We start from the raw sequence: 13,255 nt of genomic DNA, 5'->3' as shown, positions 1-13,255 counted from the left end.
TAATTGTCTATATGTCCATGATCTTAACAAAAAATAAACAATGAGATAAAAAATATATATATATGTATATATATATATAAATTACCACAACCAAACTGCTTCACACACTTAAAGAAACACTTAAGACCAAATAGCTTTTGATTCAGATGAAGCCACAGCTGCATGCTGGCTTCGATATGATACATCATTATTTTTTTAAACATGTTCAAACCTTTTGTGGTGTAGTTTTTGTTTTCTTTTGTTCTTTCCCTCCCTCAGATCAGACCAGCCCTCTGGGCATCCTCCTGTATGAGTACTGTTTCTGCACTGGCCTCTTCGGTTAAAAGGTCTCAGTTGGCACTGACTGGCTCTTGTGTGTCATTTTCACTGCTATAGTCTGATTTGGGCTCGTCCTCAAAATCTTCGTACATGTCCATTTCATCCTCGCCATTGACCGGCTCGCTGTTGTTCACCATGCCAGTGGGCTCTAGCTTCATGTTGTAGGTGCTCTGAATGACGGGAATGGATGGCTCAGGACTCGCTGAGGCACTTGAGCACTCCGATGTCATCTGAGGTGAGGGTGTGGTGGTCGCCATGGTGATGGCCCCAGGGTAGACCATGCTGGCGCTTGTGGTGATGGGAATCTGCGGTGGCTGCCTATATGTATAAGAAACACATACATTTATATTAAATGCAATCAGTTTTCACGACGCACTTGATTAAAAAGTGATCAGCATAATCGGAAAAAGAGCACACGGAAAAAGCGCTCAGTGGTGCTCATAGTGCGATTGCTGCTTAGGTTGGTGGCTACATGTCTCTAAAGTGCGTGATTTTTTTTCTTACAGCACTTAAACTGAGATGGCTGGATTACGGGTTTCCCACACCAGTCTGCTGTAAGCCAGCAGCTCTGTGAAAATGATTTGGAAAAAGAGAGGTACTCCTGACAACTCCCGTTTTGAGCCGCTCAGAAACACTACCCAGTTTATTGGTGACATAAAACCAATACGTTGCTCCTGCTGCTCTTTGCTGCTTTTGCGCTGGATAATTGATACTCCAGCCACTGAATCTTATGACTGACATGGGAACACCTGGAGAAGGACTCTCCTGATAACCACAAACAGTAAATTAAAGTGTTAAGCCTTAGACTGCTGCTGTCCACGCTTACGTAAATATACACGTAGAGCTTATATGTGTAATAATGTCTGTATTTGGTGCTCCATCAGGAGATTACTATTGTCTTAAATTATTAGTAACCCTCTGAATTAAGCTGCTGAGTTAGCAATAGTGGTTAACTCAGCGTTCACTTTTGCAAACACTGCTTTGCATTGCATGCACGTTTTCTGCATTTTCTTGTGTATTACGTATGGCAAGGCTGGGCTAATCACAACTGTGTACTTACCCCACAGTAAAGAACTGCCTCATCTCTTGTCGCCGTGAACGCATCATCTGTTTGTACTCTCCGATGCGGAGTTTTTTTCCGTCAATAATGCAGGTCCTCTTAGGCCGTGGTTTGTACTTGTAGTTTGGGTACTTCTCTAGATGAAGCTTACTTAGACGAGCCTGCTCTTCATAGTAGGGCTGTTTGTCCTGGTTAGACATGGACTTCCACCGGGAACCTACACAGCACAGTACATTCAGATTTTCAGTAACCAGAAAAACTGTTTGTGATAGTAGGAAACTGCAGGAATCCATTGCTCTTAAACATAACCACTAATTGAACAAAATAAGCAGAGAGGTGGTGACCTTGCACTTATATAAAATAACCAATAATGCAATGTGAAATTCATAGTCCTTTACTTTTTACTACATTGCATCAAGATTTAATTTAATATAGAGTTACCCCTAATAAGGGTGGACGTTTTCTAGAAAAATCGCATGCATAGATTTACTGTCTGCTGCACAACAATCTCTTGATAGCTCTGCATGTGCACATTATCTGAAACCAGAGGCAGGCTTGTTCCTTACTGTCAAACAGTAAGGAACAACAAGCTGGAGTAGTAAATACTGCAGCTCGGTGAAGTGCCCTACACTGGCATGGATGACAGCACTTTTAACAGCTCTGATGTATGGACTCCAGTGTTGAGGGGACAAGACCCATTTAGTCTCTGTCATTTTTCATGACAAACACTTATGCTAGTGATGGGCTATAAATCCATCTGTATGCTGAGGCGAACTGATGCACAGTGGTCTACGAGATAACGTGCATACTCTCTTTTTTAGACGCCAGACACTTTCTAAGATATATGCTTTTCCGAGTGCAATAAACCCATGAGAATGAGCAAAACTGAAAAAAAGCCTGGTAAGTCAGTGTTGGAGAAACACCATTAGTAATTGAAAAACTCAGATTGACTACAGTGCTCTTGAGCATGTCAAAAGCTATGAAACAAGCTGTGGTTCTAGCAAAACTATAAAACTAAACCAAAACTAAACTATAAATGGTGCATCATTATCAGTTTTGTATAAAGCAAAGAAGTCAAGTGCTCACAGCTGTATGTTTTTAAAGAGTCTTACCCAGAATTTTGCTTATGTTGGAATTGTGCATGTCGGGGAAAGCCTGGAGGATCTTGCGCCGCTCATCCTTGGCCCACACCATGAATGCATTCATTGGCCTTTTAATGTGGGGCTCGTTGTTGTTTCTTCCCCGAGATTCCCTGAAGACTCGCGCCTCGGTAGGTCCAGCGCCTCCTGTTGGCCAACAATAATAGGGTTGGGGTTTATCTGCAGAGCCATTGACTTCCTTGGACCCCGGAAAAAACAAGGGCAGGAACAAGAAGAGAGAGCGTGGCGAGACATTAAGTGACAAGCCATGTTTAAACTCTCCTTCATCTGCTATCTCCATCATGACAATTATTTCAAATGAGTGCAGAGATGCAAACACTGTTCAACAGAGTCTACAGGGTTGAATATGGCGTTTAAGGTGGACCTGATCTCTTTAAATCGGGTCTATCCAAAAGCAGTACAGAGAGAACAAGGAGAAGCCCTTTGACTTCAAGAATAATTCAGTTCTCTGTCCACAAGTCCAGCTTTTCTACTTGTGCACATATATTTCAGACTCACAGCCAACATAAATATACGATTTGAGCCTGACTTTAAAAAAAAAAAAGAAAAAGAAAAAGCGAGGAAACACAAACTCTTGCAAATCTTTATAAAAGCCAAACTCCATTTTACATATATATGCACAAAAAACCCCTTCGGTTTACACTTCTTTCTCCCCTTGTTTCTCACTTTCTTCCTCTTTCCTTCAAGCATGCACACAAACAAACAAACCACGCACACATTAACTGGGAGAGTGTGCCGATTCTGCAAAGTGCTGTTTCTCAATCAGGGCATTCACAATCAGCATAAGAGAGTTTCTCTCAGTATTAAACTGTACATCAGACTGATAATGATTTCTGTTTGCATGCGCATTTGCTTCCTTTTATATGTAAGATGTGAAAGAATTAAATAAAAGCAGTATGAATATTTAAACAAACAAAAATATGTTGATAAACAAGGCTTGAAAAATAAGACAAAAAAAGCCTTCCATATGCTACGATACATCTTTAATGATCTCAAATCTGGAAAAGAAAGCTTGGGATGACTCATGCATATTTCATCATCCACATGTGAAGCCTTCTCATTAGACCATTCCACTAGCAGCCTTGGCACACGTTACCTGGGGTCTGATTTCTATTATTATTTCAGTTGATAAACAAAATCAAACTCTTAATGAGTAATGGAGGGCTGTGCAGAGACATTAATTCCAAATCCACAGAAGCCTCGCCCTGCTCTTATCACTGAAGGTATTACTGCAGCATTTTCAGCCTCAAGAGTTGAAGTGTCTTCGCTTCAAAAGAACATGTCCTGTTTTCAGAATTATTGTATGAGACAAGTCTTTTTAAAAAGGCAACATACTTGCAGTACAATAGAGATGAAGGTGTGCTGGAACTTTGTTTTTGTTTACAGGGTAAGAATTCTTGAGGTCTAACCTACCTAGTAGAAAAGCCTGTTTCTCACAGTGCAAAAGCAGATGAATTGACTTTTCAGCAGCTCATGTTTAACAGCCAAAGAGCCACATTTATGATCCCTTCCTTTACCTGGAAAGCCAATAAAAAGGTGTATTTACTTATGAGTCAAACTCATATAATTGCAGGTGTTTGCTGGTCTCTCTATTTGTCTTAAATAGACAGACTAAACATTACATATGCAGAGAAAGGTAATAAATGCATAGTTATCTATAACTTTAGATTCATTTTCAGTTGCCAAAATGTCCTTTTAACCATATATAAATGCGTTTCCTCATCATTGCTATCTAGACGCCTGTGTTCTTTTAATTTCACAGTCTTGTAAAATATGCAGCAAATTAGAGATTTTTGTTACTTTTCGAAATACTTTCTCTACCTCTGCAAGCACCGCGTTTTCCTCTGTTTGCTGAGCTCCCTCAAATGCTGTTGGCCCGAAAGCCATCATGAATTCAAAAATAATACACTACCTTTGCTGCCACCGAACCCCACAGTACGTTAATTTCATTTAGCATGCACTCACTGTACAGGATGAATTGATTTCACTTTGTTTGGTTTTGACAACCATGTTTATTGTGCAATGAAATGTGGTGTGGCGGAGGGCTGACAGTATCCATCAACGCGGGGCAATCTGCTGACTGCCGGGGCCAGATGAAGGTATTCATTAGCTCAGGAGCGCAGCGCTCACTCAGACACGACAGCCAGTGTCTGCGCCCTGGGATCGCTTGCCGTAATTTACGATGCCTGCCGTGCCATTACTCTATCACTGACACTGATTCAGCAATTTATATACTGGTGCGCATGTATATGGGCAGAGGTGATCTTCTTATGTAGAGCGAAGGGGGGACAAAACAACTGCCTGCCATCACCTAGTGCCACATCCATAGTTAGCCAGGAAACCAGCCACGTGACTAGGTTCATTGGAGGGAATCCAGATGAGGCATGGTCTTTTGCTGCACATGACTGCACGCAGAAAAGCATCGCTTTCTGCTCTGTCAGATGCTGCAGAAAACTGCAGACTTGAACAACAGGAGTGATGCACCTCGTAAGTTGTTCCGAGGCACACGCTGTGTGGCTTGGATATGTAAAATACTGAAAGTGATGAAAGCTGCCTCGGAGAAACGAACAGCCCAACTCTGCGAAAGACCTTTAACCTGAAATAGCAGCGAGGTCTGTGATCTGTCTGAAAGCACTTTGAAGTACAGAACTGCTTCCTTATTCAACCCCTGTAATATATATGACTTAATCGGGGACATCCTGTATATTCACACAGCAAATTGCTTGCAACTATAACATGCAATTTACTGCCAGGTTGTTTCCATATTTTTGCAGAAAATCGCAACGCTGCTCTGACATTTTGCAAATGAGCAATAACTATTGTTTTCCAGGAGGGGCAGGACATTTAGGAATCAGTTAGTTAGGTGTGTGATTGTGTAAATAAACACAGATGTTTAGCGGTGACAGGGCCAGGCCCCCTGGGTGGTAGCTGGGGAGGGAGCGAAACAGAGGGAGTGCTGCTTAATAGAATTTATTGTGATTCATGAGGCCCGCAGCTCAAGTGTGACAGAGCGATATGAGAATCCCCTTTTAATTTGTCTCTCCTGGAAACACTGCAGATGAGCAGCATGAATTACAGTGTGAAAGAATGATTGTGTGTGTGTCTGTGTGTCTGTGTGTGTGCGCACATGGTGGAATAAAGAACGAAAAGGGAAAGTGAATAACGAGGAAGAAGGAAACAAAAAAAGAAAGGGGGCGAAATGGAGAGAGAATGTAGTGAGGCCCCACAGCCTGTCACACCTGTGAGCTGCAGGCTCAGACTCGACCATATAGCAAGCCAGAGGGTAGCGCTGCCCCAGCTGCCCCCTCTCCTCCTCCTTACTCATCTTTGTTCTATGGGCAGACACATAATGTCACCCAGGAATCCGCTCAAAAAGGATGAGCCTCAGTGAGCAGGCAACAATCACGCAAACCTGCCAAGCCCTCCCTGTTGGGATCAAATCTAACACCTCTGAGTGAAGGCATTTACTACTGACAATAGAGCCTCTCCCTCAGAGCAGGATCAGGCGAGATTAATGTGTGTGGACGGACAGGATGCGGCGCTCAGTGGCTCTGGTCCAGTCTGAGTTCGTGGCATGCTAATTAAACCGGTGAAAATCACAAGTGATGTAAACCACATTAAAACATCTCAATTGTCTTATTTTTAGTACCCAGTTGGGATCGTTTGGGTTTCCATACCCTCTGTGTGTATATGTGTGTGTGTGTGTGATAGTGTGTGAATGCATGCACACACATGGGAACTTGGGAACAAACAGGCAGCTTGTTTCAACATGCCGCAGCTTTTACTTTTGCCTGCAGAGCCAGCTGTCTTATGCATTTAGTTTAATCTTTCACAACTTCTCGGCCTCTGACACTCACAGAGAAATACACACGTTTGTTCGTTTGCTCTAAATTTCAATTTGCCAGCTTCAAAACAGAACTTTCTTATTGATTGTTTTGACCTGTGCACCTACTGTTTTTGTGACTTGACACGTTATTATGTCAAAGGCTTCTCATCTAAGCTTTCTTCCAGAAAAACTCCCCGGCAATAAAAGCCAGAGCTTGATTCCCACAGACTCACAGCAGAAGAAAAACAAACATCTTCAAACAATCAGCCCATATAACACTTCACAACAGCTCTGAGCTACCGATGTAAAGAAACTCATTGTCAGTGATCTGTAGCAAAAGTGCAAGACTACTGTTTTTCTTATCCTATTCCACAAGGACACTTCTCAGCTGAAGCTTCTCTTTTGTTCTTCAGTCTTTGTTTGATATTATCTCATTGGGCTTTTAGATTAATTCTGTTTCCTGCCTCCACACATCTCTCAACAACTCCTTTGTTCTTTGTAGACCCTGAGTGATGGGGGCGTTTTAGACAAACACACAACCTCATATGGCAGCTCCATACTGCCATATGTGAATGAACGAAGGGCCTCAGGGCTCAGGCTTTTGTGGTATTTGGTAAAGACCTAATGAATTTGCCAAGGGATCATGTGTGTGGCTTGTGACTTTGTTAAATGATGAAAATCCCATCTATTCCTATTTCTTAACCAATCCCATACACACACACACACACACACACACACACACACACACTTTTGGTTGTTCGGAGTTGGGTTTCTGCCTGCTTTGCAAATATTAGCTTAAAGAACCTAAAGCTTTCTGTGAACTGCCGCGATAACAGAAGTCACTGTGCCTGCTCAATGCGGTTACTCTGTTCTGGATGGAAAGCTGCTACACACCAACGGGCTTTCACACCCTATGTATGGGTGAGGTGGTGCACCCAGTAATTTTCCCTTTCAGGAAACACCAAAAGTATGTGCAGTGTGTTCTGATCTACTCGGGGGAGGGGGCTAAAATGTTTCCAAATTCATTTGCCTCCTATTTTTATAGGTTGTTCCAAAACTAGTTACTGATGCTACGTTTTTTGGATAAAACTGCCTTTTTGTCATAGAAACATTTGTGGTTTTTTATGGTAATTTTTTTAGAAGAAGTTTCAATTCAGCAGATCTTATTCACATTGAAAAAAAATACTTGGCACCTGGATGACCTTTGACCTTACATAATCTAGAAGGCTAATGTTTTCTATGCTTTCATATTTATGCTATTAAACAGAATAAATATTTTCGTGCACTGTATATTTCTTTATGTTATGGTATGCCAGGGAGCCGAGCTTTCTTTGGTTCAAGGAAGAGAAAATCCTCACAAGATTTCAGATGTAAGCATGTTCTCAGATGAGTAAATACTTTGTGGTTCACATCTCAAAATCCTGCTTCACATCATTCATCTCCGTTCCTTCCTGTTGGTAAAGCCTAAAGACACAGACCGATATATATATATATGTATGTATGTGGTGTAATAGAAGAAATGCTAACTGTGTTTTGAGTTATGTCCATTGCCCTGTCTCCCAGCCACCCCCCACCTTGGGAAGAGGACCTCTTCTCTCCTCTAACCTTTGCTTGCCCCTAATCCATAACCCACTGGGAAAACTGATGTGCGGTGTCTGGTGCTAGCCTTTCCCTTGGCTCTAAACAGGACTTAAAAGGACAGAACTTCCCTGGTGCGTACTCTGTTTCAGTCCTGACTCCACAGTAGCCACAGAGGGAGGGTTACCACTGGGAGAATGAGCACTCAAAACACATCTGTCCAAGGAGTCAGACGGGTGGGATGGGATCTTCTGCTGTGGCTTACATGGGAAACATGTAAATGAATCCACTAAATGCACCTCTAATTCTCATCTTCAGAATTGGGTGTGATGTGAAACTAAATGTGCTTTGAAGTTGGTAAACAAATATTTTTATAGCAAGATTTTTTTTTTTAAAAAGTCTATGTGAACCAACTGAGCAAGACCATTTAGTTCTAAAACTGAACTGAAACGTGCCTAAAACTTCATTGGAAAATGCCGATGTGTTACATTGTCCTGAGAAATATCTATCCCTCTGCCCCGAGACTTTCTGAGGCATCAAAGATGAGTCAGAACCATTTTATTTTCTGCTCTGGCTCTGAAGTCCCATGGAAACTGCCACAAATATTTATGTCAGACAAATATTAGTTGCACTGAGGAACTCTTTGCTCCTGTGTAGGAGCCAGCTCCACAAAAGCAGATGACGATTTGTCACACTGGTGTAATCAGAATTTACACACATGGGCCCAGGACCTCAGACAAGCAACAACAGCAACAGGAGTCAAGCTTGGAAAAAAGCCAGCTTTGTCCTCAGGCACCCTTGTTCTTCGCTCACCTACCTGTGAAAACCTCAGAGCGATGGCTCATTTCAAACGGCATTCACCACTTCTCTCTTGCACACAACTGTCCCAACCGCTCTGCATGCAGTAGGCCTTTATTACATATCAAAACTCCCTTTTCTTTTAAAAGGTAGACTCAGTTTTGACTGTGTAGACAATCCACCCATTGCTCTTAATATTGTCCCCCCAGATAGTTTAGAAAGTTAAGTAAAATGTTACAAATTATGCCGATGTAAGGAATGAATTTAACAGCATGTAATAATAATTAAAGGGAAAAGGCAGAAAAACAATGAAATAAAACAAAACAAAACAAGAGACCCAATAATGGCCTTACCATCTAGATCTTCTGGCCTGGTGAGGTCAATAACTCTGTGGCCAAGCTTTCCATCCTCACCCAGCTTGCCAAGGTGGTGCCCAATGCTGTCAAAGTGTGCTCTTTCCTACAGAGATATACAAAGAGTCAGGTAAACAAACCAGCACATATACACCTTTTTACAGTGACAAAACAGCTAAAAAAAAAAACAAACAAACTCCATCACAAATCTGAAAATTTGAAAAGAAAAAAAAAGTGTCTTTGATAAATGCAGTTTGTTTTGAAAAGCTGCTCTTTTGACATGAGCTAGATGCAGCTTTTTCCTCATCTCTCTATTCTGTAGCTGTTATAATGGATGACAGGAGGCAGCGAGACAGTGAGGGCCAGGGGTGCTCTAAATAGATTTACAGAAGGATACTTTGTGATCCCGAGCACACAATGGGGCCGTGGCCCTCTTTGCAGTGCTCAGATTTTCCTCTGTAATCTTCTCCTTACATCCTGCCTTCCAGTCTACAGCGCCCTGAGCTCAGCGCCCATCATTTATTCAGAGTTCATGCTTTGGAGAACACACCGTGTTTTCCCGTTTGTCATGTTTCTTTGTGCTCAGATTAAACTTGGCATCATGTTGTACTTGTCGCACAATGAAACCCTGTCATTCAGCGCTCCGTGACAATATTAAATGTCATGTCCATGTGCATTTACAGAATAAAATAACAGCTTTCGGGGGGTCTCTGAATAGTTGCTGCACATTACACTTAATGTATTATGCAAGGGGAGAGTGCCGACTGCTGCTGGCTCCATTGTTGAATGACCTACTTCCTCAGTGAATACACAGGGCATTAGCAAAGGGCTGTCTTCCTCTCTAAAGACTCAACTAGGAGATGGACACTTTGACTCTGCATGATACAAATAATCTCCCCCCCTCCCAGGTTTGCCTGGATGACACTAAAAGCAGGCATGTTGCCACCATTCAGAAAAAAGCATTTGTTTTACTCCCAGGGTGCACGTTCAATCTCTGCCAAAGATGCACTGTCTGCGCTGACCTCTGCCTCTTTTCTTTCTAAACAGGCCTATCACATGCAGTCTGAGCAGACACTCAGGTAGAGTCCCCACACAATACTAACAGCTCCCCTGCCTCATGCAACGACACCAACAAACACATTAATCTTTGAGCCCCTCCTCTGTGAGGCATTCCACTGTTTTGTTTTTGTTGGGTTTTTCACGTTTTCTCCCCACAGGGAAGTTCTTTTTCCCCAGGTGATAAAAAATTAAGAAGCTCTAACAACTGTGCCCGCAAACATTTAGTTTATGCCTGTAGCCAGCTAGCCGACTTATTCGAACTTATTTGTTTTTATTATGATAAATGAAATCATGCTGGTGAAAAAAGTCAAAATGTATTATAGTGACAGAGGCAAGAACAACAAAAAAAGAAATCTCTTTAAAATGTTTTCTTTTTTTTAAAAAAAAATTCTCCTTTTGTGCATTTTTTTTGTTGGGGGTTAAAAATTCTGACAAGATGAAGAATGAAGATAGTTCAAGTCCATTTGAGGCCTTTCACAGTATTTTGATTTTCCTCATGCTTTTATTTATTCAAGAACTATTCCTCAAAAGAAAGGACCACGCAAGAGACAGAAAGAGCACTGCAATTTACCATCATACTTGAAGGAGCAGTCATTATTTATGGCCAGCTGAGTGATTCTGATGTACAATTAACCACTACCTGCTTATGGCCTGTGATTAGAGGCTGTCTATCTGACGGCCCTTTGCTTACTTAAGTGTTTTCTAATTATGACATATGTGGTGGTCCCTGCTGGGCATGAGGACACTTTGTAAAGCGAAGATGGAGTATGGTGCCTCTCTCTGTGTCACATTCTGTGTAAAGCAACACACGCACGAGCAAGCACGCGCGCACACACGCACAGACGCGCATTCATCACCCAGCCACATTATTGCTCTTAATGAAAGAAGCTAGCAGCCTGATGACAAAGTGACTGAAGTGCGATTAGCTGGATGGGCGATGGTGCTGCTTCAGATGCTACTTGGACAGTCTGCTCAGAAGACGCGGCATTCATGGGGTAGTGTGTGTGTCTGTAATAAAGTAGTCATCTCGTCCCTCTTCTGCGCTTCGTTGCTCCCTCTTGATCAATCAAGTCCTTTTATAAACTCATGATCATTAAGCATCATGTTGGGCTGAGAAGGAAAGAGAACAGGGACCATCCGTCAATGAATTTCATTAATGGCTAGCTCAGCATTGAACTTCTTTCTCCACCGCACAAAGTCATATGATTAGTGAGCATCAGCACACCAGACAGCTCGGGACAAGACTGAATGAAGCTCTTGTCTTTGAGGTAGCTTTACTTAATTTGACCCAAGGAAAATAAAAAGGAAAAAAAGAAAAGGGGAGGTTGTGGTTAGTGGAAAAACATCTACATATACTTTATACAACCTCTTTTACGTGCTGTAATGTAATGGTCTAATTGCAGTATTCCCCTCCTGTGTGCTATGCTAATTAATATCAGACTATCTGTGCAATATGGTACCACAAATTTTCATAAAATTTTATATACTGAGCTTAATATACTTATTGGTTATAATTTCCATAATTTATATCGGTGAATTAGAAATAGACTGGAAATTAGGGCTGTAAATTATCCGCAAAGCATCACGGTTTTGTTTTAAGGTTGGAAAAGATTCAGTGAACTAATGCTTCTTTACTGCACACGCATCAAGTGCTGTGATAAATTAATGGCAGTTTTATTATTTTATAGTGTCATTAAATTTTTACTGATCACTCTGACACAGAGAAGTAGCAAAGGACATGCAGTATCTGGGGAAGCTAGCCATCCTGCCAGAGAAAGAGAGGGAGAGACTTTGAAAGAGGGAGCCAATCAGTATATGGCCAATATTTAAAAAAAACAAAACAAAACCCAAACACATATATATATATGTATATATGGTTTTTAAAGTAGCAAAAACCAAACATAAATGCTACAAGGCCAGCTGAGGAAAATGTATTGAAACAACGCAAAATAAGAACAAATTGAGGCTGGTGTGAATAGACAAAGATAAAGAGAAAGGAAACAAAAGATATAACAGTACACATCATTTCCCTCCCACTCTGACCACGACCGCTGGCAAGCAACTTGTCCCTCCCTTAAATGACTTCAGCATGCAGCTCTCCTCCCCACAACTAAAATTATAGCAGTGCACTCAGAGCTGTAGTGGAGAACTGCCACCCACAATAATCTCATCTGCCCTGCCTGTGCAGTCTTTTGTCTTTAAAGTTTGGTAACACATGTATCTGTTCAGTTGCACATGGCTGGCTTGTGAGGGAACTCACAGGGAGACTGTGAGTCACAGAGGAAGATGAGAAAACAAAGGGGGTAGATAGCAAAGTTTGTGTAACGTCTTGGGCGAGGGAGCCCAAAAGGGCCCTTGTCAGTGTTGTAAGGAAAGCTTTAATCTGGCTGGCCACAGAACATGTGCCGGAGGCCTGCTGCTCTACCCACAGGGTGTATTCTGGGCAGAGGCGGGTGGCGGACGGCCCTGTGTATTGTGCCTACTCCGCCCTATATTTAGGCAACGCATTGCCAATCCTGACACTCCTTCACTCTCTCCTTTGCAAATAGCTTTAGTCAAAAAGGCAAAGGCAAATCCAGATGGATCGGGATTGGTCAAATACACATGAAAGAAAAGTACAGCGAAAACTAACTGTGGTGCAGTTTTTGGAAGTCAGCTCGGTTTGGAGGATCGGGTTTGGCTGTGAAATGAAAACTGAATCTTCTACATAAATAAAATAAATAAGTAAGTGAAACTTTACATTTCTCACACCACAGTTAAATGAAACATTTAAGTCCCATTATGAATTCTGAGAGCAGTTACAACTGCACTTGGTGAGAACCATTAAACTAAATCTCACCACACTGGAAAGTGTATGATTGTATATGATTAAGATCTCATGATTCAAGCTTTTACAGCGACAGGACTCCCGCTTATATTTGATAATGTGCTGAACTGGCTCCAGTTATATCACACACCTGGTATGTGGCAAGCTGAAGGCAGTAGTCCTGACCACAATGCAGGGCTTTGTGTATCAAGTGTCAGTCACCACTGTGGTCTTTAGTCCTTGAGTGAAGACTCTGAGGGTCTCAGACTAAAGCCCTCAACAATCTGTCCCAGTCCT

The 13,255-nt window shown here is 41.9% G+C and overlaps 1 protein-coding gene across 7 annotated transcripts in view; it reads right to left on the bottom strand.

Moving 5' to 3' along the window:
* Positions 1-210: 210 nt before the first annotated feature.
* sox6 (SRY-box transcription factor 6) overlaps positions 211-13,255 on the bottom strand; it is a 124,164-nt gene continuing 111,119 nt past the window's right edge. For all 7 annotated transcript variants that reach the window (XM_014336517.2, XM_014336518.2, XM_014336519.2 and 4 more), the window contains 4 exons: positions 9,094-9,199; positions 2,491-2,664; positions 1,379-1,595; positions 211-636 (listed from right to left, as the gene is read on the bottom strand). In XM_014336517.2, the coding sequence (XP_014192003.1) occupies positions 330-636; positions 1,379-1,595; positions 2,491-2,664; positions 9,094-9,199 (804 nt within the window). In that variant the 3' untranslated portion in view covers positions 211-329. The remainder of the gene's footprint in view (positions 637-1,378; positions 1,596-2,490; positions 2,665-9,093; positions 9,200-13,255) is intronic.

Source organism: Haplochromis burtoni, unplaced genomic scaffold (genome assembly GCF_018398535.1).
Source record: "Haplochromis burtoni strain Fernald_Lab_line unplaced genomic scaffold, NCSU_Asbu1 Contig_59, whole genome shotgun sequence".
NCBI lineage: Eukaryota > Metazoa > Chordata > Actinopteri > Cichliformes > Cichlidae > Haplochromis > Haplochromis burtoni.
The sequence above is the reverse complement of the archived record's forward strand: the minus strand, read 5'-3'. Positions and strand labels throughout refer to the sequence as shown.